We start from the raw sequence: 23,467 nt of genomic DNA on the forward strand, positions 1-23,467 counted from the left end.
ACAATAGTACATATTGTGATTGTTGCAGGAAACATGTGTGTTTTACTGCTGTTTTCTTCAGCAAACACATAAAACGTGGAAATAAAAATATGCACGTGCATTCATATTTCAATTCTAGTCCATATCTTAAAAATCTGATTTGGGTATGTACATGTGAATTTAATTGTTTCCCTCAATAAATATCACCATACCACACAATTCAAAGAGCTAAATGTGCCAGTGAAGTCATAATCCATAGATAGAACAAAGCACGTTCCCGCAGATCATTCTCCTGTGCAAGCCTCACTGAAATGACTCAACACTTTCCTACTCTCTTGTCATTTCACTTTGGCCCTTTCCGCACAGTGGAGAGGGCGTTGCTCCACCGGCAGAAAATATGCCGGTGGAGGGGAGGGGGCCGTTCGCATGGGAGCATGCGAGTGGCCCCCGCAGAGGCCAGCACAGAAGAGGCGGCTCCGCACAGAACTGCCTCTTCTGCGTCCCCCCCACTCACCTCGTCCTCCAGCGTTGGTCTGGAGGGCTACAGGGACCCGCCCATGCTTCCCTTCGACCTCCAGGGGTCGGAGGGCAGCCTGGGCGGGTCTCAGCAGCCCTCCAGACCAACGCTGGAGGACGAGGTGAGGTGGGGGGGGATGGGAAGGCGGCACCTTTGGGAAGGCGACACTTTCCAAAAACCTCCCTCGGGAAGGGAGGTGGAAAGCAGCGCCTACAAGCCGCTCGGGGCCGCACAAGATGGCGCTGCTGCATTGCAGCATCGCACGGCTGCCCAGGGACCGGTGTTTTTCCATCCCTGGGCCGCTGTTTTTGGCCTTTAATTCAGTCAGGGTTATGCGGGAGAATTTCATGGTGGATTGTTGCCCAGGACTCTCTCTGAAAAAAAAATTTAAAATTTGTACAACAATCTGGAAGACACACAACTTGTTCTGAATACTCAGTGCAAAGAACTCCAACTGCTTTCAGGAATAAACTGAAGAAAGTAGAATGAGGAGGAAGCAAATGTATACTTGTGGGTTTAACTATTCTTAAATAGTTTGTTTTCCATAATTTATCTTCATTCATTGTGTTAAGATAAACGTGCTTCCTTATACTTCATTTATTCTTGCATTGTCTGTTCTATAAGTAGAATGAATGAATATTAGATAATATTTTGGGATAATATTTTTGATCACCTTTAAGGCTGTTGTAGAAATAAAAGATTCCATTGATGGATTCTGAAATTTACTTCTGCAGATTTGTAGAACTGCTTTGAATCTACATGCTTGGAAATCATCAAGAACATTTCCCTCCATTCTGGGCTCAATGGTCCAAGGACTGGACATTTGGTATTAATGACTGGCAGTTCAATTCTAAACCGAGCTACATCTTTTTAAGACTTCCATGGATACAGATGGGTGTAATTCTGTTTAGGATTCCTCTGTTAACCAACCCTAGCCAGCAAAAATGGGCAGGCTTACTAAGTGGAGTAATCTAATAAATCTTTAAAGTTTCTGGACTAGAACCAAACCAATACAATTTTCCCATCTCTAATCACATAATCCACAAGTTACATTTTAAATTGATGAGATAAATATGAATTAAGCACAGTTATCCTGACTTGCATTTTTCAGTACAAGAATATAATCCAGTAAATTCTGGATTATATTCCTGTACAGCTCCTGAAGAGTAGGATGTGTGAATCTTGTACAACAATTTTTTCAATTTTAAGCAGTGCATATGGTATGCACTTTACTCAGAAGTAAGCCCAAATCTGTTCAATAGGTTTACCTCCTGGTAACTGTGCACAAGAGATCAACTTCTATAATACAACCAGAGGTGAACTCAGGATTGGCAGAGCCCAGAGGGCATCCATCAGCCCATACTGGCCATGTATCATAGCCCATCTCCCTGAAGCTGGACATAAAAAAGGAGGTTCAAGCAAGGCCACGTGAGGCCCCAAGTGGACCAGTTAGCTGGGCAACACAGACTCAGTAAAAGCCAATACTGGATCCAGACATGGAAAATGTTAAGTATTTCAAAAGCTGGTGGCAGGGCTACCTTACGACCTGCAGGTTTTAGAGAACTTTTAGACACTTGACAGGGAACAGCGGAGTGGTATCTGAGGCAAGCACAGGTGTGAATGTGCCTACTGCATTTCCTGGAAGCCCTCTATGGAAATAATTTTTTAAACAATAAAAATATCATAATAAATATTTTAGCAATTATTATGCAGAAATTTCTTAATTAGCTAGAATATAGATACACATTTTATCAACAATCATGCAGACCTCACTCATACCCCCTGAATATTTTCTATATCATAAAGAGGACACTGTAGGGAAGTGTTTGCCGGATTAGGATCTACTGCTAATACAAAAACCAGAAACAGAAAAATATGAAAGATTAGTTCCAGGGAAAAACCAACATGAACAATGGGGTGGGGTAGGGGGTATAAGCCCTCCTCCTATCAGGCTATAATGCATGGTGGTTATGTTGTAACCAGTGGCCTGCCACTGACCCATTAATGTGCCACACTAGTTCCATAGTAAGGCTAAAACTACTGTTTGGAAGAAAAACATTTTTTTCTTTAAAAAAGTATAAAACTTAAAGCATCGTCCCCATGTTTTTTTATAAAATCAAAACCAATTTTCTTACACATTTAAAGTGAGTGTTGAAAAAATACAAACGCTTAAAGTTACTGAGCAAATAAAAATAGAAATCTGAGCTACTTTTCCGTGAGAATAAGGCTCAGTGACACAATCTCTCTCTTTTAAAAAAAATCAGCATTGGATTATTCAAACTCAGCTTACAAGTTTTGGCAACACTGTTCTTTGCTGAATATTTCCATTGGCATCTGTCATCTGTGCCAAATTAGTCCTCAGTTTTGAGGCTGAGTTTGAAGTCGGAGGTAACTTGGAAATTGATGTGATAGCACCAGCGCTTTCTGTTATTCTTTTTGCTGAAGTCTTCTCCCCAGATGGAGGCTTTGGCAAACGTCTCCTTAGCCAGGGATGCCGTAAAGCCTGACTTGGTGTCATGCGTAGAGCAGGATCCCACTCTAAACACTGTTTTAAGAAGTCAAGGAAGAGGGGATCATCACATCCCTTCAACGCAGTCCCCCACTCTCTACTCTCTGGAGGGCCACGTAATTTGCCCCGCCGGGAACGACCACCATTGAGCACTACAGAACCATCTGACAAGGTAGTAATAGTACAGTATCGGGGATAACCCTTAGAGCTCACAAAATTTTTTGCTCTTTTGGATAAATCTAAAAGTTTTTGGGAAGGCATGCCCAATAACTCTATCATACAAGCCAGTTGATCGCCTTCATCTTCTCCTGGTAAGAGAGGATAACCTGTTAAGAGCTCTGCTAGAATGCAGCCCAAGCTCCACATGTCTATGGGCATCCCATAACGAGCACCAAGGATTACTTCTGGAGCACGGTAAAAACGTGACTGAATATAAGTGTAGACACGTTGATGCTCATAACAGCTGGAGCCAAAATCAATAACTTTAATACCACTCCGACCCTGCTGCTTCAACAGAATGTTCTCTGGTTTAAGGTCACAGTGAATGATTCTGTTTTTGTGCAAAGCATCCAAGCACTGCAAAATTGAATGGGCAAACTTGCGAACTAATGGCAGGCTGAAGCCCTGAAATTTGTTTTTCTTTATGAGCTCATAAAGGTTCATGCTCAGCAACTCAAATGTCATACAGATATGGTTGCGGAATGTGAAATTTTCCAGCATGTGTATCACATTCATGTTGTTGTCCTTATCCTGTTTTTTCAAGTGCTCCAGAATTCGAATTTCTTCTGCAGCTTGGCGGTGAAAACGCTTCTCATTTCTCACCATCTTCAAGGCAACATGCTGATGCATCTTGTGATCATATGCCTTTACCACTTGCCCAAAACTTCCTTTCCCTATAACCTTCAGGACCTCATACCTGTATGATATATGATCATGGGGTACTTGCACATATGATCCTTGATCATCATCATACCCGCTGTTGTTTGGACCACCGATTACACCTTGTCTTTTCTTTGCATTTGGACCCAAAAAATATATTTCAGAGTAACTGAAAACCTCATGATGCTCAAAGGCTGTTAGCTTTTGCATGTATTGCTTCATGGCTTGCTCTGGTGTCATAACAGAAGCTTTCACCTTCCCTGGCCCTTCTGTAGACTTCAAAGAACTGGAGCTACCTTGCCGCCTATGTCCACTGTCCAGCTGTCTGTCTTGGACCACTGGCAATCCTGATTTTGCTACTGTTGTAAGCCCATTGGGTTGTGTTGTTAGAACTGTCCTTTTGTTGCTATTGTCTTCAAACAGCTGCTGAACCTGGATCTGCCCATGGCTGACAACATGTAGGTGCTCATTCATCGTGTGCTTATTTCCAGCAACCTAAAATACAAAACATAATTCTGCAGTTAAAGAGAGTGCAGGCAGGCATGATCTAGCTCAATAGTCCCTAAGAGCACAACAGGTGGAGAAATGAAATTTTGCCTTTATTTAAAGTCCTTTTGTCCCTCTCAAACCCATTCAATACTTAACTAATGTGGCCTAATAATCTGCCTTCAATTCCAGAGATTGTGCATAAATACCCTCATTTTATGACCAGATGTCCTACTGTTTGAATATTTTCTGCTTTATAGCCTTCACATTACTGGATCTTTGGAATTAGTTGCCACTGGGGACCTTCTAAACAATGTAAACACTCTGCTCTGACACTTGTTAACAAAAATGACTATCTTCTGTAAAAATACAACACAGGTAAGATAATACTGTTTCTTAAACACCTTTTGTGGATGCAGAAGAAAAAGTTTTGTAGGTGAATAATATAGTTTTTACAGATAAGTAAGTTCTATTTTGCACTTTTGGATGGAAACTGTCTCAGGCAAATTAAATGTATTAGATTAATTTATTTTATTTACTATATTTAAGTAATAAATATGGATATATGAATCATACGCTAACATAGAAAAGACCCAAACTTCAATTGACCTGACCCCTACCCTAGATGAAAAACGACTCATGTGTTCTTCCACAGCTATTCCTTACTCACAGGGCTTCCTTCTATTATGAAAAGCTTTTTATTATGAAATGTAGGTGGCTTCAGGAAGAACAGAGACCTTTAAAAGCCCGCTTCAGCAGCTTTTCTACCCAAAGCGTAGAAGTTGTGGCTCACTATATTCCAGTGGTGGTGAACCTATGGCACTCCAGATGTTCATGGACTGCAATTGGCCTTGCTGGCAGGGGCTGATGGGAATTGTAGTCCATGAACATCTGGAGTGCCATAGGTTCGCCACTATGGCTATATCCCATTTGGAAAAAAAATATCTCTCTGTGTGTATGCTGGGGGCGGGGGGCTGAAAAAATCCTGAGATTACCAACAGGTGGCAAAGTTTTAAAAGGGCCTTTCTTGTTCTGCACTTAACAGCTGCTTTTTGCAGCAAAAAATCATGAAGATAGTTCCACTTTCTTCTATTTTCCCAAATTCTTTCATTTTTCAAAGAACTCCCTCTTCTACCCCCATTTTTCAGAGATCCTGTATCCCCAAACCTGAAAAATACCCCAAAGCCTAAAAACTCAGAAAGTGAGAAGAGGCCCCATGGCCTCGGGCAATAATAACAGTTGGGCCATCTACTCCAAGGCTGTGTACGTGCGAGCTGCCAAGCCAAGCATGGCGAAGGCCTGAAATTCTGCTCCCCTTAAGGCCCTCTCCCCCTAGCGGGAGGGAGGGGAAGCATGAAAGGGAAGGGGAGGGGTACCGCCATCTGGACATGGCCCACCCCCCTAGTGGAGGAAGGGGGAGGGGCTCTAAAAACTCAGAAAGCGAACTTATTTTATCTACACTCCATGGCTTTGAGGCATTGCATTGTGATTTAGAACACATGGTGACGGGAAAACATATTAGGCATCCAATGTGCTTAAACTGTCTTTAAAAGTGAAATGCCCACACTAGGCAGCACAGAGTCAAATGTTACAAGAGTGATGTGTTATTCAACAGAAAGTTTAACGTTTCTATGAGTTATAATCTGGCAACTATGACATGGAAGTTGGGTTAAGAAAATAGATATTTGAAATATACAAATCAGTTATAACTCTGCACCTTAACATGCATTCCTGGGCTGTTTTGGGGTTTTTGAGCAGCTAGCCTATGCATCATCTTCCAACCAAATATGATGGTCATTTTAAGTCCCATTAATTAACAGGTGACTGTTTAGGGCTTCAAGAGGTTAATTAATTAATTAATTAAACTTTTAAAATATACACACATAATATTTAAAACAACTAAATATAACACATAATCACTTTAAAAATACACAAAGAGGAAGGAGGACTAATCAAGTGGGCAGCCTAATCCAGAGGTGTGGCAGACCCACCACTGGAGCTAGTGCAGCCTTGCACAGGCAGAGGGGTGACTTAGGCAGGCAGGTTCCAAGGCATCCAAACCGGGAGCCACTATCCCTCCTAGCCTGCCAGTGTAGAAAGGTGTGCTGGCATGACTGCCGGCATTCTGGAGACAGGTCAACCTCAGCCAGCTTCCACGCCCACCCAGCCCCTACATGCCAACAGAGCTGGCCTTGGCGACACACCATGTTTTTCATGGCTTATTTCCATGATCCTTTATGGGGGATTTTTGCTACCTGTTTTTTTTGTTGTCGTGCTTTCTGCGCTGTGGGAAAGCCCTTTGGAGAGCGTGGGGAAGCATCAGAAAACAAGGATAGAGAGGGTCAAATAAATATATTTGGGGAGGGAGTATCAAAGTTTTGGCACCTTTCTTCAGTTGCCATCTGTCTTGCCTCAGATGAAGGGGGGTCCCCAAAACAAGACCTCTGAAGATGGCCAGAGTGGTCAGGTACATTTATAGGGAACTGGCAGTATTTTGGGTATCCTGACCCCAAGCTGTTTAGGGCTTCAAGAGGTGACTAGGCAAAGAAGTAAATTAGAAGTGACAACGAACGCCACACAAAATTCTAGCTGCAGCATTATGTACCTTCCTCTCCATCTGCAGACACTCAAGTCCACGAATAACCCTAACCCAACAGAAAAATTCTAAAGGTGCATGATGAGAATCTGGAAGAAGACGCAGAAGTCTCTGCTGTCCACCCCATTCAGCTGCTGAGGCAGCGGAAATGGAGAGGGATGGGGAAGAGGCACAGTACCCACTAGCCCTCACTGCTGCTGAGCAGGGGAGGAAATGTGGGATGCACCTGCCCTCCCTACTACTAAATGCAAAAACACTTGGGGTGCACAAAAAAGGAGGAGGTGCAGGTCTCCTCTCCCCCGAGTCACTTCACTGCTGCTGAAGCAATCATACTCGTCCTTTGGATCCTGTGGAGTCTGTGATGTTGGAGGCAGTCAGCGAAGGGGGTACTGCCATAGGCCTGCCACCAAAGCAGTAGCACTGGAAGCAGACAGAGGGAGGAAGAGGGGTTTGAACCCCCCCTTACCTACATCCTTGCCTAAGAGTGTGGTAGAATCTCCTCCTTTGGAGGTTTTCAAAGAGAGGCTGGATGGCCAATTGTCAGTAGTGCTTTGATTATGTGTTCCTCCATTGCAGGGGGTTGGACTTGATGGCCCTTGGGGTCTCTTCCAACTCTATGATTCTATTTGTCAACTCTTTCTGTGGCAAATATATATCCCACACAGCCATGATGCTAAAAGACCATGAACTCACAATCTCCCAGCTTAACCTACCTCACAGGGTTGTTGTGAAAATAAAATGAGGGAACCAGTCCTACACAACAGAAGGAGGAAGGCAGGTTAAAAGTGTAACAGATCTAGGCAGATGATTCATATATCTGTTCAGAAATGAGCCTACATAAATTCACATCACAAAGAGCCACAGAGAGAATGAATACTGAAGATGAAACACACAGTGATGCCCTCAACCAGAAAAAACCAGATAGCTGTATTCAGATCTCAATTTTACCAATAAATATCAGCTGAAAAGCTGGGTATATTACTTTTCTTCCAATACCTCATTCACACTTGTGGAAGTACCAACAAGTTTCCTATAAATACACACCTGGAGGAGTAAAATATACAATGTTCTTATGAACCAACCTACGCAAACAGAGGCCAATTTTTTTACATAAAAGATAATATACAAATACATCTTCACACAGGCAGCCCTTGTTTTGGAATTATAACTATTTTGGTTGGAGTTATAGGATTAGTGCTCTTGTAGTGGTTCTTATGGTGTTTGCTCTGTTTTATACTGAAATTAGTGCAATTGGCCACAAATTTAGGAATAGCCTATTCTGATATTACTTCACTCAAGCCAGATTCCATTCACAACAGAGTACGTTTTATTCATGATGGAAATGGAAAATAGCACATTAGGTGCTAGTATCCTTGTTACTATCCCCAGTGTTTCCCCCCAAACAACAGGGCAAGATTAACAAGACTGTTTCAGTTCTTAAAAGTTATCCCCAAGGTTGTGAAAAGCAGTGGAGCTCTGTTTCAGTCCACAGCTACTGGCACTGCCCAGAAATAAGTAGAGAAAGGCACTGAACAATTTCTAGACAAGGAAGGAGCCGAGACACAATCTCCTTAGTCAGTTCTCCAAAATGAGGATGTTCTGAAAAAATGTTGCATAAGAGATAATCTTTTTTCAGCAACATGAATAAAAAGAGGGAAGTTAATAATACACTTGTTAATATTTGTTGAACCAACAGTCAAGTCAACAGCCACTAGCAGCTCACAGAAGCCTCTGAATGACTCACCAGCTGCCAAAAGCAGGTCTATAGCCAGGGTGACTGTAGTTTCACTTCTTGGTTAGGAGGTGAAAATTGAAAAATTGGCCAATTATAGGCTTGGAGATTCGGATGAAACAAATCTGGGCAAACTCGGGTATATTTGGACAAAAATTGGCCAAATATGTCCTGCCCGAATATGAACGAATCCGAATGCAAGGTATTCAGGCTTTGGGGGGGTATTTTTTGGTGGTTTTTATGTTTTGGCCTGCAGGGGACATATTTTTAAAGCTGGTGGCACCACAATTTCAGGATATCATCCGGAGACTGTCCTGATGATACCACCCGAGTTTGGTGAAGTTTGGCTCAGGGGCCAAAGTTATGGACCCCCAAAGGGGGTGCCCCCACCCCATTGTTTCCAATGGGAGCTAACCCAGTGGTTCTCAACCTGGGGGTCGGGACCCTTTTGGGTGTCAAATGACCCTTTCACAGGGGTCACCTAAGACTCTCTGCATCAGTGTTCTCCATCTGTAAAATGGAGACATGTTAGGGTTGGGGGACACCACAACATGAGGAACTGTATTAAAGGGTCGGGCATTAGGAAGGCTGAGAACCACTGAGCTAACAGGAGATGGGGTGACGTTTGGTTTAGGGGGGGCAAAGTTATGGACTCCCAAAGGGGGTGCCCCCATTGTTTCCAATGGGAGACAGGAGCTGGGTCTACCCATTTGAGGGTCCATAACTTTGCCCCCCTAAACCTAACTTCACCAAACTCGAGTGGTATCATCAGAACAGTCTCCGGATGATACCCTGAAAATTTGGTGCTGCTAGCTTTAAAAATGTGCCCCCTGCAAGACAAAATGTGAAAAAACACCCCAAAATACAAAAAATTCAAACAGACCCAAATTTTTCAGATATACTCAAATATTCGGGTATATTCAAATATGTTATTTGTCTTATTTGGGCATATAGATAATTTTATGCCCAAATAAATCTGAATTTTACTGAATTTTTAGAGTATTTCCCAAGCCTAGTCAATTACAGACAAAACTTTGAGTGGTATTTTTGCTTTTTACAAATAATTTGGAAACTACTTCTACAAATGCTGATATGTACAATGCCATTTCCTATCTGAATGTAAAATCCAAAAATAAATTCCTCAATTGAATCAGCAGATTTTAGGGAAAGGGTGAAATTCTTACAAGTATGGTAACTTCCAGCTTGGATGATGAGGTCTATGGAACAGAAGTCCACTTACTTTCTATGTTGATTTGTTTACAGAAGTGCTCAAGAACCTTTGCTATGGAACTACTGAGCATTGCAGATGATTGTCAGGAATGTTCTGGAGCAGTACTTTGGGCCATCCAGGGGGGAAAAATGAGCAAATGTTTCTCTGCAGTAAATGAATGCCTTCAGCCCTCTGGAGCACGGATGCAAACTAACAGCATTAATTTAGTGGGAATATTGTACCTGGCAATATTTTATAAATCTAAGTTTGTGAAGTTTACAGTCTCAAGAAGCTTTACAATGTTAATTTACTGTAACTATTGGATCTGAGCAACAAAGAAAGTATAAATTCTTGTGATGCATAATGCTTTCCTGCTAACAATAAATCTAATAATCCCATCAAAAATTCCTCTCACGTAGTTTTCACTAATGCACTTGCAACTTTACACATCTGTGAAGTTTATTGCAATGTTTCAATATGGACACTCCAGATGACATTTTCAAGATGTAACCCGTCCCCCCACACACATACATACACAGAAATGCCTCTAAAACATCAAAAGAACAAGATTTCGATGTATTTAACAGAGTGATTTACAAACTCCTTAACAGTCACGCTATCATTGTGTGACTCTTCATGCACTGTAGATAGGTTGGGGAGGGGGGAACTACTTATAACAAAAAAAGCCAACCTATTATAATCCTTTATACTTTTTTGGGGTTTTCTTAAAGATTGAAATATGATTTATAAAAAAAATGTTTCATTATCTTCACATACCATAATCATAGGAAACAGTCACCAGCATCCCACTGTATTTTAACAATTTGTTTTTGTTTTAATCAGCAATCAAAAAATTACGATACATCATTGGAAACTTTAATTGGTGGAACATACAGCAGCCAGTCTGCTACCTAGTAGTCACTGCTCTTCAAAATGTACACTGGCCTTCAGTTTGTTTTCAGACAAAATTCAAATGCTGAGTTTATCTTTTAAAGCTGTATAATCCTAAGAGAATTTCCCCACAAATAAGCTCCACTTAGTAAACTTCAGTAAGATTCTGAGTAGACCTGCTTAGGATGGCCTGGGACCCAGGTAATTAATGGTGAAATCCTATGAGGTGTACTGAAATCACATACAACCGCGCTGCAAAGGATTCAGCCTTCTCTGATCAACCCACACACCAAACACAGGCTCTTCTTCTAAACTAACCGCCACTCTGAATTCAGAGATAAAGCAGGTGACCTCTATAAAGACCACCATTTCTATGATTATGGAATTCTCTTCTTAGACAAAAGCATCTGGTAATTACATTGTTACTTTTGGTGCATATAAGCTATAATCATATGAACACTTACCTCAACAAAAGCAGAGTTTAACTCAAAATGACTTGAGTAAATGTGCCTAGGATTATGCTGAACATCTGTTCAGTTTTCCTAAGCTTTTAGTGATATTTGTGGCCTTGGTTATAATAGTTTTCTCTCATTTTAGATTATTTATATAGCTATTATAAGCTGCCTTGAGAATTCAACTGAAAAGGCAGATAACCGTTTTTTAAAATAATATATATATGAGGTTCTCCATTTACAATAGCACCAAAATATCAAACATAACTACAGGAGAATATTTTGCATCAGCAAAGAAGAAATTTTATTGTTAGCCGCCTTGAGTCACTAGAGAGATGGCAGGATAAAAAAACATGAAAAAATAAATAAAAATTATAAGTTAATATCCATAAATGTATATATGTCTAAACATTTTATTCCAATGTATTGTCGAAGGCTTTCACGGCCGGATTCAACTGGTTGTTGTGGGTTTTCCGGGCTGTGTGGCCATGGTGAAACATTAGGAACAAGATCTACCAGACCACAGCCACACAGCCTGGAAAACCCACAACAACCAATTTTATTCCAAGTTTATTACTCCATAATTTTTAAATGGTTCATTTATATGGGAACTTCTACCAGCAAGTTACTTATGATCCATTTAAAAATTATATGCAGGTACGCTCTCAGATCACATGACAACTTACTGAAGCTAAATGTTATGTCCAAATAAGACCACTTTATAAAGCAGAATCCATGTCAGTTTATGGGGAGAAATAATGTGAGAAAGCAATAGCCAAGTACTAGAAAGGCTGTTCTAGGAGATGCTTTCCTTTCTAAAGTAGTTCAAGACAGCTGGTGGCAGCTGCACTTCTCATCATAGCAGAGCATGTGGGGTATCAAGTGAAGCACACTTCACTATTTACTGAATTCATTTCAGCTGTAATCTATATATCTGTGAGCAGTGATATTGGCAAGGACACAAATAGAAATGAGTGGGGGGGGGATCTGTTTTTATACTATGCCATTTATCTAGCATACCCTTCCTTCAGGAGCACAGATATACCCCCTTTTCATTTCATTCTCACAATAACTCATATTGTTTTATTCATTCACTTAAAGAAAATAAATACAATTTAGACATTTATACCCTGCTTTATCCCTAATAGGGACCTACAGTGATTTATAACATCATTTCCCCTTTCTTTTTTATATTTTCAATGACAATCTGGTGACATAGACTGATCCCAAAGTGAAGAGAAGGAGCAGTTTCGATTTATACCCACCTTTCTCTCCTGCAAGGAGACTCAAATGAGCTTACAAACTCCTTTCCCTTTCTCTCCCCACAACAAACACCTTGTGAGGTAGGTGCGGTTGAAAGAGTTCTGAAGAACTGTGACTAGCCCAAGGTTACCCAGCAGGAATGTAGGATTGGGGAAACAAATCTGGTTCACCAGATAAGATTCCGCCACTCATATGGAGGAGTGGGGAATCAAACGTGGTTCTCCAGATTCGAGTCCACCTGCTCTTAACAATTACACCATGCTGGGCTATCAATGTAAATGAAAAGACATGCAATATGAACCCAAAGTTCATGGGGAAGGAAATACCCAGATTTATATGTGTATATTAAATGTGCATTGCATCTTTGCATTGTCATATAAGACTATTTGGAGAATTACTGTAGTCTATGGTATAGTTCAAATTCTTTTTGGGGTCTGATTTGACAGAACTACACTTATTATTTGTTTTATTTATCCTATGATTAGACCAAGACAGAATGACTGGCCCAGTGAACATCTGTGGCAGAGTAGAGATTTGAACCCAGGTTTTACCAGTCCTAGTACCATTACCTATCCACTACATCTCACTGGCTCTCTCAGAATGGAAACAGTGGTGAAGAATTATTGCCATTTCTTCCTTATTTCCTACCTTCTCCCTAACTCAAATGCTTCTGTCATCCTTTAAAACAGATTATTGACTAAAGATTTTTCCATGTTTCATTAAGTTTTTCTTTTTTCAAAATCATAACCATATCATAATTAATCACAATGTTTTAAAATGTTTCCATTAAATCTGCCTATGGGAGCTGTACAGAGTTTTACAGGCCACCAAACCTTATCATGAACAAAATGCAAGAATATATCAAAAAGGCCCTATGTTGTAGTTAGCAGAAATGTCAATCTGAAGATTTTCTATAAAGTGCTACAGTTTATCAATCCTATTTGGCACTGCGAAAACACAGATTTCTATAAAGATGCTACATTTAAGATGAAAATACATCCCTTTCCACCATGTCATACAAACAGTCTAGAAATTAAAAACATTACATAGACAGAACAAAAGATTAACTGGTTTTGTTTCTTTATTTAGAATAATAGAATCATAGAGTTGGAAGAGACCCCAAGGGCCATCAAGTCCAACCCCCTGCAATGCAGGAACACACAATCAAAGCACTATTGACAGATGACCATCCAGCCTCTCTTTAAAAACCTCCAAAGGAGATTCCACCACACTCTGAGGTAGTGCATTCCACTGTCAAACAGCCCTTACTGTCAGGAAGTTTTTCCTGATGTTTAGGTGGAATCTCTTTTCCTTCACCTTGAACTGATTACTCCAGGTCCTAGTCTCTGGAGCAGAAAACAAGCTTGCTCCCTTACCAACATGACATCCCTTCAAATATCTAAACATGGCTATCATGTCACCTCTTAACCTTCTCTTCACCAAACTAAACATACTCAGCTCCCTAAGTCTGTCCTCGTAGGGCATGGATTCCAGACCTTTTACCATTTAGGTTGCCCCCCTCTGGACCCATTCCAGCTTGTCGATATCCTTTTTGAATTGCAGTGCCTAGAACTGTACACAGTATTCCAGGTACAATTACAATCCTGACGCTACACTCCTATTGATACTGCCCAGAATTGCATTGGCTTTCTTGGCTGCCGTATCACACTGATGATTCATGTTTAGTTTGTAGTCTACTAAGACTCCCAGATCCCTTTCACATGTAGTGTTGTCAAGCCAGGTGTTATTTAAGATTTGTTGGGAAAATTTCATTTGAAAAAGGAAAGATACTGGGAATAAAAGATATTGGCTTTATCCTTCACAGTTTAGGCTGTCTGTCACAAATCTAAGGAGCTGAATTTGTCCATCATACATATAGAGGAAACTGCTCTTAGCGCTCATACATGAGGAACACATTCTCTGATGGTTCACAGGGACCAGAAAATTGAAACAACTCTAAAATTACATTGAAGAAGAAGAGTTTGGATTTATATCCCCCCTTTCTCTGCTGTGGGAGACTCAAAGGGGCTTACAATCTCCTTGCCCTTCCCCCCTCAAAACAAACACCTTGTGAGGTGGGTGGGGCTGAGAGAGCACCGAAAAGCTGTAATGAGCCCAAGGTCACCCAGCTGGCATGTGTGGGAGTGCACAGGCTAATCTGAATTCCCCAGATAAGCCTCCACAGCACAAGAAGCAGAGCGGAGAATCAAACCCGGTTCCTCCAGATTAGAATGCACCTGCTCTTAACCACTATGCCACTGCTGCTCCTAGAATGCACACCAGAATGTGTGAGTAACACACACAACACCCTTCCTCAACCCTGTTTAAAGGTCAATGAATTCACAATAAGCAATCCTAGGTATGCAAGTGGACTAATGTAATCATCACAGCTTGTTCATCATATGAAAGTAGCATCTGATAATGAGTATGAAATCTTTAAAACTGTAAGTACCAAAACAGCTGGAGGGCATATGATAAAATGAAAATCCTGAGGAATAACTGGCCTAGTTTTCTACAATCAATAAATAATTGGGAGTGGGATAGGAATATGACCTCTTTGAGAGTATCAGAAACAGGGAAATGTGTCCAAATCTGGTGTTCTGAGAATGTGTAGTTCTGAGTTAAAAGCAAATTATTAGCAGCAGAAATGTAATGAACAACTTTGTACCACAGGCAATCTTCAACATCATCCCCAAGAACATGTTTTCCTTTTCATGACAGTCAGGATGTGCTAGTTTCATACAAGCTGTCTGTCCTAGTTTCATCTGATACTAGTTGTGTGCTTTTTGACAGCCTATCCTGCTATCTTGGTTACATTACTGGGTAGGCGTGTATTAGGAGTGGGATGTAAAAAAACAAAACAGTGCAGTCAAGAGTGTCTTGCAAATAATTTGGATTTGGACACATTTCCCTGTTTCTGATACTCTCAAAGAGGTCATATTCCTATCCCACTCCCAATTATTTATTTATTCGCCCTTAGGAATGAAGGTGCCATTTATCAGGCAGAGCCCCCAGTCTGTCATGCGCAGAAAAATACCCTGGCTAGTAACTTAAACTTCTTACCAGTACTGTTGTACCATGGAACCCCTTCCCATTCTCTCATTGAGTTAATGATTCCTGTGCAAGACTGCCATAGCTAAAGCTACTACCAATATTTTAATATTGAAAAAAACTATTCTTATGGAAATATCCACTCACAAAATGTAGTACTAAAACTCTCTAGAACATCAAATGCTGCAATCCTATTGCTTCTTTCTACAACATTCCAGCTAAAAGTTATCCTACAAATTCAAGCCTTTCCCACAGATAGAAAACCAGCCCTACAGAAGAAATGTGATGAAGAATACAATGTATTGAGAAGCCAATTCAGAAAGTTTCAGCACAAAAAAATGCACATGTTACTTTGCAAACAATTCACAATTGAAGTCCTAAGTTCATTACTTGATATTTATTTATTTATTTATTGGATTTTATAGACCGCCTTATCCCTGAAGGGCTCTAGGCGGTTCACAATATCATGTCCAATAAATTATGTAAAATACATTTAAAACATTTAAAATTCAGTATGCAGAATAACAAATCAACTGCTGGCAGCCTAAAAAACCATGTTGGTAGCACCCGGTCTTAAGGCCAGGAGGGGCTGGCAGCGCCTAAGGATGAAACCAATTTAGGGCACTGCCAGGGATGACAAAATATTCCAGGGGTCTCATGAGGGGGCAGCCAATCTGCGGCCAGCCTCACCAAAAGCCCGGTGGAACAGCTCAGTCTTGCAGGCCCTGCGGAACTCGCCAAGGTCCCGCAGGGCCTGGACAGCTGGAGGAAGAGCATTCCACCGGGCAGGGACCAGTCACATCCCTGAAGGGCCGGGGACTTCCAGTACCTGGGAATGATATTAAGTATCATGAAATTTAGGTTAGGGCAGGAACCACTGAATCTTCCTCAGTTTCTGGCAATGGATATTAGTCCATGAAATATTATGTTGGAATATTTTTTTCCTAGTGTTTCAAGTACTCCTAGAGTTTTCTCTAGATCCCAATGACTCTCGTGGCTATCAGAATTACAATGCAATCCTGTGCACACTTAACTGAGAGTATGCCCCATTGACTACAGAGGATCTTACTGCTAAGTAAACCTGCACACAAGTGCACTGTTATTGTAGCATAAGATTTCTTGGGAAAATAACTGCAGCAAAACTAAAAATGTAATCTAAGAAACTCCACTTCTGAACAACCAATACAAATCAGGCTATAAGTAATACTCTAGTTTTCAGTTCTGTCTCTGCACCAGAGTAAACTCTGTTTGCAAACAATTCACAGAGTAAACTCTGTTACAAAAAGAAAATGATGATCATGGGGTTATAAGGTGCACAAGAGCACCACAGTCTTAATAGTATCTCATACCTCTCCTCTTAACATGAAAGACACCAACCAACCAACCAACCACCTCACCTCAACGGCAAGGCAGGCTTTACCTGAAAAGGACATGGCCTGTGAATCTTCCATCTAAGCTTCAGAACACTGAGATAAACTGGGAGGAGAGGCACACAGGTATGGTAGTCCCCATGAGGATCAGCTGCTTTTCCTCTCTATCACTGTAAACCACATGACAACAGTAGCACATGGAGCAATTTAACATAATTTTCCCATGGTAGCCATAATGTGTAAATCATCTTTGAAAGAATCTGAAAGAGGCCAGAATTGCTAGATGCAATATTAAATAAGTGAATCAACTTTACTTAGGACTGGAGAAATATACTGTGAATTACATTAGAGTAGACTAGAGTATTCTGGGCATGAACAGCACCAAGATTAATAAAAGAAACATCTCTGAAAAGTGCAGCAAAAAAGGACAAAACTGCAACAGTAGAGTGACATGGCATTACATTTACACACTATGGACAGTGGATATTTTTGCTTCAAACAAGTTTGTGGGTACCAGAAGCAGCTTGGAGAATGAAAAGAATAGCTAGAAAAATACCAGGCAAGAAGTAAGGACGTAGAAGTTTGTGGAATGACTATTATTAATCAACATCATCCTTAATCATCAGAAACCTTTAGAACGTATAAAGTGCCTTGTTTTCCACATCCTGTGGGAATGTAACAGACTGGCCTGGGGCTGACAGACTCACCCAAGGCAACCTACTAAGTTTATGGTTAAACAGGTTATGAACCCCAGTCACAAGAGCACAGGACTCTACCTGCTGTGTCACTGAAGTATGGAAAGTAATGGTTGGTTTCAGGAGGAATGCCAAAGGGAAAGAATTTAGAAAGTATCTGAAGAAAAGAGTCAGTAAGAGCACTTCAAACACAGTGAGGGTATCCTGTTATCAACAAGAGAGTTGCAGTTTCAGTGAAATAGAGATGGGGAGTGGTGGAATTAAGCCACATGGGCTAAGAAATCTCCACTCGTAACATGCAGCAGTCCATCTGCTTAGCAACACGAGTTGCCATAAATACAGAGTCCAAGTTGAAGCTTCTTTTATGGTACGCGACACCCTCCACGTATTAGATCATTCAAGAATCTAAGAATTCTCCTATCTCCTAGCTACAACCCACAAAGTGTAATTTCTAGAGAATAAACATCCATTCTATGAAGGGAATGGAACCTCTAACAAAATGCAGATTATTATATATATCACTCACAATTAGGGGAAAAAATTACAAAAATATTATACCATATATGTGTTAGTTATACTTTTATACGAGTGACATTTGTACTTGGGAGAAGGAGTGAAAAGCAAAGGAAATAAAGAGAAGAGGGAGGTTGAGGAATGTCCTTTCTTCCAATATCTACCCATCCTTTCTCTATGCATAGCTGGGACAAACATTATTCTGATAACACCAATGTATCAAAGACAGACGCCCCCCATGAACAGATATTCATTCCAGAATCAATCTTGCGGGGCCACTGAAAAGAGATGGAAATAACTCAGACAATAAAATATTCTAAGGGGAAAACCCTATACTGATACCAAATATGGGTTGTCATTACCAGAGAGATCATTAAGGGGAAATGCAAAGTTTTACAAGCTTTTCCTCTTGACATGACAGCCAGCAATTTAACTGTGGCATTCTTGGCCACCTCCAAAAAAATGTATATGCATCTGGGATTCCCCCCCCCCCCAGCCTGTTCTACATAAAACATAGCCCATATTGGTATGCACAATATGTCTGTACAGTATGTTTTCACCAGTGCATGCAGTCTTGCATGTCAGCAGTTCCAGGTAAACTATACAGTATTCCACAGACTGTACTACACGTATGTTCAATCTTTACATATTAAATGAATTGGTTTCTAAAGCTTATCATATCAGCATATTGAAAATTGATGCAATGCTAATGTCTAGATCAGGGGTAGGGAACCTGCGGCTCTCCAGATGTTCAGGAACTACAATTCCCATCAGCCTCTGTCAGCATGGCCAATTGGCCATGCTGGTAGGGGCTGATGGGAATTGTAGTTCCTGAACATCTGGAGAGCCGCAGGTTCCCTACCCCTGGTCTAGATGCAGACAAAAAATCTCCCTTTCACAGTAACTCAGCCATGATTCCTCCATGTTAGAGAATCTGACAGGTGAATCCTTGAATCCCACCTTGCTCTTGGTTAATAACTGTGCACCACCCATAATAATTTTCATTTCAGATACCAGCAATATTGTCAACATTAAAAAAATGAAATTACTATTTCATAGAAATATACAGGATTTGTACACTCATATGTAAACACATTGCTGTTTGATGCTCAAACAAAAGCCATGTAAATGGCTTAACAATGTTATTATACCATCTCTGCCTACTTGGCCATACATCCAGGGCTATCTTCCCCACCCTTCATAAAAAGATTATTACACTTGGAAAGTTCCATTCCTAGCAGATTAGCAAGAACAGGAAGATAATGTGAGAAACCCCAGCCCCGAAAATAATGCTACCAGGTAACACCTGTTTCCTTGACTAAGCTCTGTTTACAGTCTCTCGCCCATGTACCTTTTTGAACATATATATTAATATTTGATTAGAAATGGGCTGGTCTGAGAACTAAGATGGCAGCCCCAGTTTCTCAGACAGACATTAGCCGCCCTTCAATCACAAAGTGACTATCCCCATTTCAAAACCATTTATTTCTCAGTAACGCTTGACAAACCACACTGCACTGAAGTATGAAGGGCTTTCATTATTCCACAGTGGCTTTGCAACAGAGCCATATGTCAGCTTTATGGATTTAAATAAGAGGAACATTCAATAAATAACATGGAAAGTAAACCAGCAAACACTTGCTTTCACCACCAGTTTCTATGTGTCGCCAGGCAAATTAAGCAGCAGTTTCTAGTAAACTGTATTCCCTGGAGGATTTGTTGCTAACCCTGGGAAACTGGCTATTTGCAAAATATATCTTCTAAAACCACATCACTCACAGCACAGGTAACTTGACTATTTTGCCTCCATCTATAGTCTCTCACCGACCTCTGCCAGATCTAACACTTGCAGATACCCCAAGTGGCTCTCCACTTGCCTTTCCCTCCCGCTTTCCCTTTCAGCAGGATACCTGTTGAAACCAGACTGGTAACAGGACCAAGACGTGCTGAGACATGCCCTGTATAATTAATAAGGTTCCTCCATGCTCCTTCGGTGTCCTTTGCTTGCTCATTCACAGATCCCACTCAGACAGGCTGGATGGCAGCCTGACTGTACCTAGCACATTTATTGCTATTAAAACCTCGGGGAGGAGGAGCGACGGGTGTGTGGGGGCTTATAGGAAGCTGGTATATTATTTTGAGAATGGAGAGGCTGGGAGGGTGGAGAAATGGAAGGGTTAGGGTTGGCCTGCCATCGCAAATAATAAAATCTATCCACCAGCCACCCCCATTTCAATCTTACCGTGTGGACGGCACTGCTGGACTTGAGCGGCGGCAAAGCGATCGGGGATGGTGGGCCGGTCCCAGCGCCTGTCCGCGAGCAGCCCCCAGCCCTAATCCCTGGGGAAGACTGCAACTGTCGAGCACTTTCACCCGCCCTGCTGCCTGCGGAGGAAAGGAGAAGAGACCGATTGAGAGCCACGGAGAGCCGCGCCGGATCGAGCAGGTTTCGGCTCAAATGCAGAGAAAAGTGGTTCACGACATGGAGAAGGGAGACCCAGTAGCCCCCTGCCCAGCGCCCCTCCTCCTCTTCCTCCGGCTGCCATCGCAATATTGTTTGGGAGATCATGAGGAGCTAATCACAAACGTGGCACCGGCAGGCAGAAAGAAGCCTGGCTCTCTAGATGCCTAATAAAAGCGGTTGCCGCACTTGTTAACTCGGCTAAACCTTTCATCCGTGATTAACCCACAACCATCAGGAGGACAAGAGGGGAACCAAACTGGATTTGCGTGGCACACTGCCCCCCCCCCCCGCTCGCGCCGTCTGTCTAGTCGAACAGGGAGGGGGAAATGATCACTCATCCAATCCAATTTCCCGATTCGTCGCCTCTGCTTCTGGGGAATGGTATCAAACCCCCCCCCCCCCAATCCAGGGAAGGAGTGGAGGAGCTGTCCTCTGCTTCCACAGCCCCTAATCCTAACCCCGAACAACCTTTTTACAGGAATACCAGTTACCCAAAACTGCAAAAAAAACCCCAAAAACCAGTACAACCAAGGGCAATGGAGAAGCCCAACCGAGTGTTATTGTCCAGCTTTTCTGCAAAAAACATCATCCTTTTGGGAACGGCAGCTGAACAAGGGGAGAAGCTCACAGCCTCCCCCACCCGCGCACATTGTCTGCAGCCTGTGGCCTTGGGGGGGGGGGGGGGGGCGGGAGGCCACGGCGAGGTGGGTCAACGTGACGCTAGTGGGGCTCTGCGCGCCGCCGCGAGCCCCCTCGCCCCTCCTTACCAGCCGGGCCAGGAGCAGCAGCCCCGGCAGACCGTTTCCTGGTGGTTAACATGGCCGCTGGAAGGGAGGGAGAGGGGAATGCATGGCAGGGCGCCTCCGGAGCGTCGCCTCCTCCACTTCACCGGTCCGGCCTCTCCGAGCGCTGGCGGCCGCTGTCGTCCTCCTGCCCACCGCAGCGGCGGCAGCAGCAGAGCCCAGGCGCGCTCCCCGCGGCGGCATTCGTCCCCCACAAGCCCGGGCCCGCCGGGCGGCAGCAGCCCCCCGCCCCAGCCTCTTGTCCTCGGCTCCCTTCTCCAGCGGCGGCAGAGGCGGCGGCGGCGGCAGCAGCAGCAAGAGCGCCGCCGCCGCCTCCCGGCCCAAGCGCATCACCCCGCCAGTTTCCAGGAGCCTCCAGTTCCTCGCGCGGCTGGCGAACGGCGGCGGCCAGGCGAGAAAATCCTCCTCCTCTGAGAGATGGAAACAAACAGTGCCCTCCCCGCTCAGCCGAAGGGTAATCCCCGCCCCTCCCCGCCCCTCCTAACGCAGCCGCTCAAGCCCTTCCCGCCGCCGTGGGGGAGGCCGTGTCACTTTCACTTTCAAAAGCCCCCGAGGCCTGGCTGGCTGGCACTTTTGCAAAGAGCGAGCCGAGCGCTGGCGGAGTCCCGCCGCTGGGCAAGCCCGGCAGGCTTCTGTTCTTCTCTCCATGCAGCAGCTGGGCTTAGCTTGGCTGCTGAGGCGGTCATCCCCTCCCCCTGCTCAGGTTGTCTCTGGGAAAAGGGGGAAGGGGAGAGGCATAGAGATTTCTAAGGCACTGCTCAGCAGCCCTTCCCCCACCTTTCTGGCCACAGAACCAGACGAGAAAGAAGGCTGGGCAGCATCCGCCTTTCGTTCCTGCCACATACAGAAGCCACCCCTTGCTTACAATCACACTTTGCCCTCTCTTCTCATCAGCCAGGCCATAAACCCATAGCCTTGTCACCTGCTGTCCTACGCGCTCTACTTGTGCTGATCAGGAAACACAACCTCCCTCCCTCCCTCCCTCTTAACTGCCTCCACCTTTTGCGGACAAGCAAGTACAGTCCTCTGGAGGGGATTTCCCTTGGGAGGAGAGAAATTGACACAAAAGAAGAAACTGAGGAGGGAAAATTAGACAAGGGAAGAGAGATGTGAAAAAGTGGAGTGATAATCTAAATTCCACTATAACAGAGTCCTCTAGAAAATGAATCTAAAGAGGGGAAAGTGGGAAGAAACTGCTTTAACATAAAGGACAAGAAGAAAATAAATTTAAGAAGAGGTGTCTTTGGATGGTAAAGAAAATGTATGTTGGATGTCAGATCCCTCAGCAGTAGGTTAGATGCTGACTGCATTAACCCCCTGAGGAAGTGGTGGGAGAGAACTTCTGAAATCTGACACATAAATGATCCATGTTTCCCTTGTTTTTTTGAAAAAGCTCTGTTAAAGCAGAGTGAGAAGGTATTAACATGCAAATGTTATTTTTTTACCATTTCCACAAGACCCATATAATCTCTCCAGTGTGGAAGCTCCATTCTAATGACACTCAGAATAATAAGCACTATGGGAACATATTTAAAATCACTGATAGTACAGATAGTACAGATGTGTGGCAGGGTGGCAGCTGAGAATCTGAGACACATGATTACTGTCAATGTACAGGATAATGAGTATGTGTAGGTTAAATGCTGGATTAAAATAACAGCTGCCCTGTTCTTAATACCGATAAGAAGCTAGCATGATAAATGTGAGGAAAACCCTTAACGGAATGGCCAGTAGTTGCATCTTCATTTGTTTTCACGGGGGGGGGGGGGGGGCTTTATTAGTGCAGAGTCCAGGAGACGGTATTCAAACTGTTTCAGATGTTGTGTTGTGCATAGTTTATGTTCAGTTTTCAAAGCCCTGATATTCCAGAGGTTTTGATGCACTTGGATAACTATAGTCTTCCTGTAAATGATTGGCATCTCACTTTCTTCTCACCTCCAGATTACATGTTAGGTGTTCCACATGATAACTACAGCCAGTGGTGGGATCCAAAAATTTTAGTAACAGGTTCCCATGGTAGTGGGATTCAAACTGTGGCGTAACGCCAATGGGACTGG

General features: G+C 42.8%; 1 protein-coding gene across 1 annotated transcript; it reads right to left on the reverse strand.

Moving 5' to 3' along the window:
• Positions 1–694: 694 nt before the first annotated feature.
• DYRK2 (dual specificity tyrosine phosphorylation regulated kinase 2) lies at positions 695–21,512 on the reverse strand. The gene is made up of 3 exons (XM_048502237.1): positions 21,375–21,512; positions 20,386–20,528; positions 695–4,379 (listed from the first exon to the last, which is right to left on the reverse strand). The coding sequence occupies exons 1-3, from the start codon at positions 21,424–21,426 to the stop codon at positions 2,778–2,780; spliced, it is 1,797 nt and encodes a 598-aa protein (XP_048358194.1). The 5' UTR covers positions 21,427–21,512; the 3' UTR covers positions 695–2,777.
• Positions 21,513–23,467: the final 1,955 nt, after the last annotated feature.

Source organism: Sphaerodactylus townsendi, linkage group LG06, assembly GCF_021028975.2.
Source record: "Sphaerodactylus townsendi isolate TG3544 linkage group LG06, MPM_Stown_v2.3, whole genome shotgun sequence".
Lineage (NCBI taxonomy): Eukaryota > Metazoa > Chordata > Lepidosauria > Squamata > Sphaerodactylidae > Sphaerodactylus > Sphaerodactylus townsendi.

Coding starts and splice junctions, on each gene's coding strand:
- DYRK2 (XM_048502237.1), bottom strand. CDS start 21,426: ATGTTAACCACCAGGAAACGGTCTGCCGGGGCTGCTGCTCCTGGCCCG. Junction 20,529..21,374: donor TGCTGCTCCTGGCCCGGCTG/GTAAGGAGGGGC, acceptor TTTCCTCCGCAG/GCAGCAGGGCGGGTGAAAGT. Junction 4,380..20,385: donor CCAGCAGTGCCGTCCACACG/GTAAGATTGAAA, acceptor TTTGTATTTTAG/GTTGCTGGAAATAAGCACAC.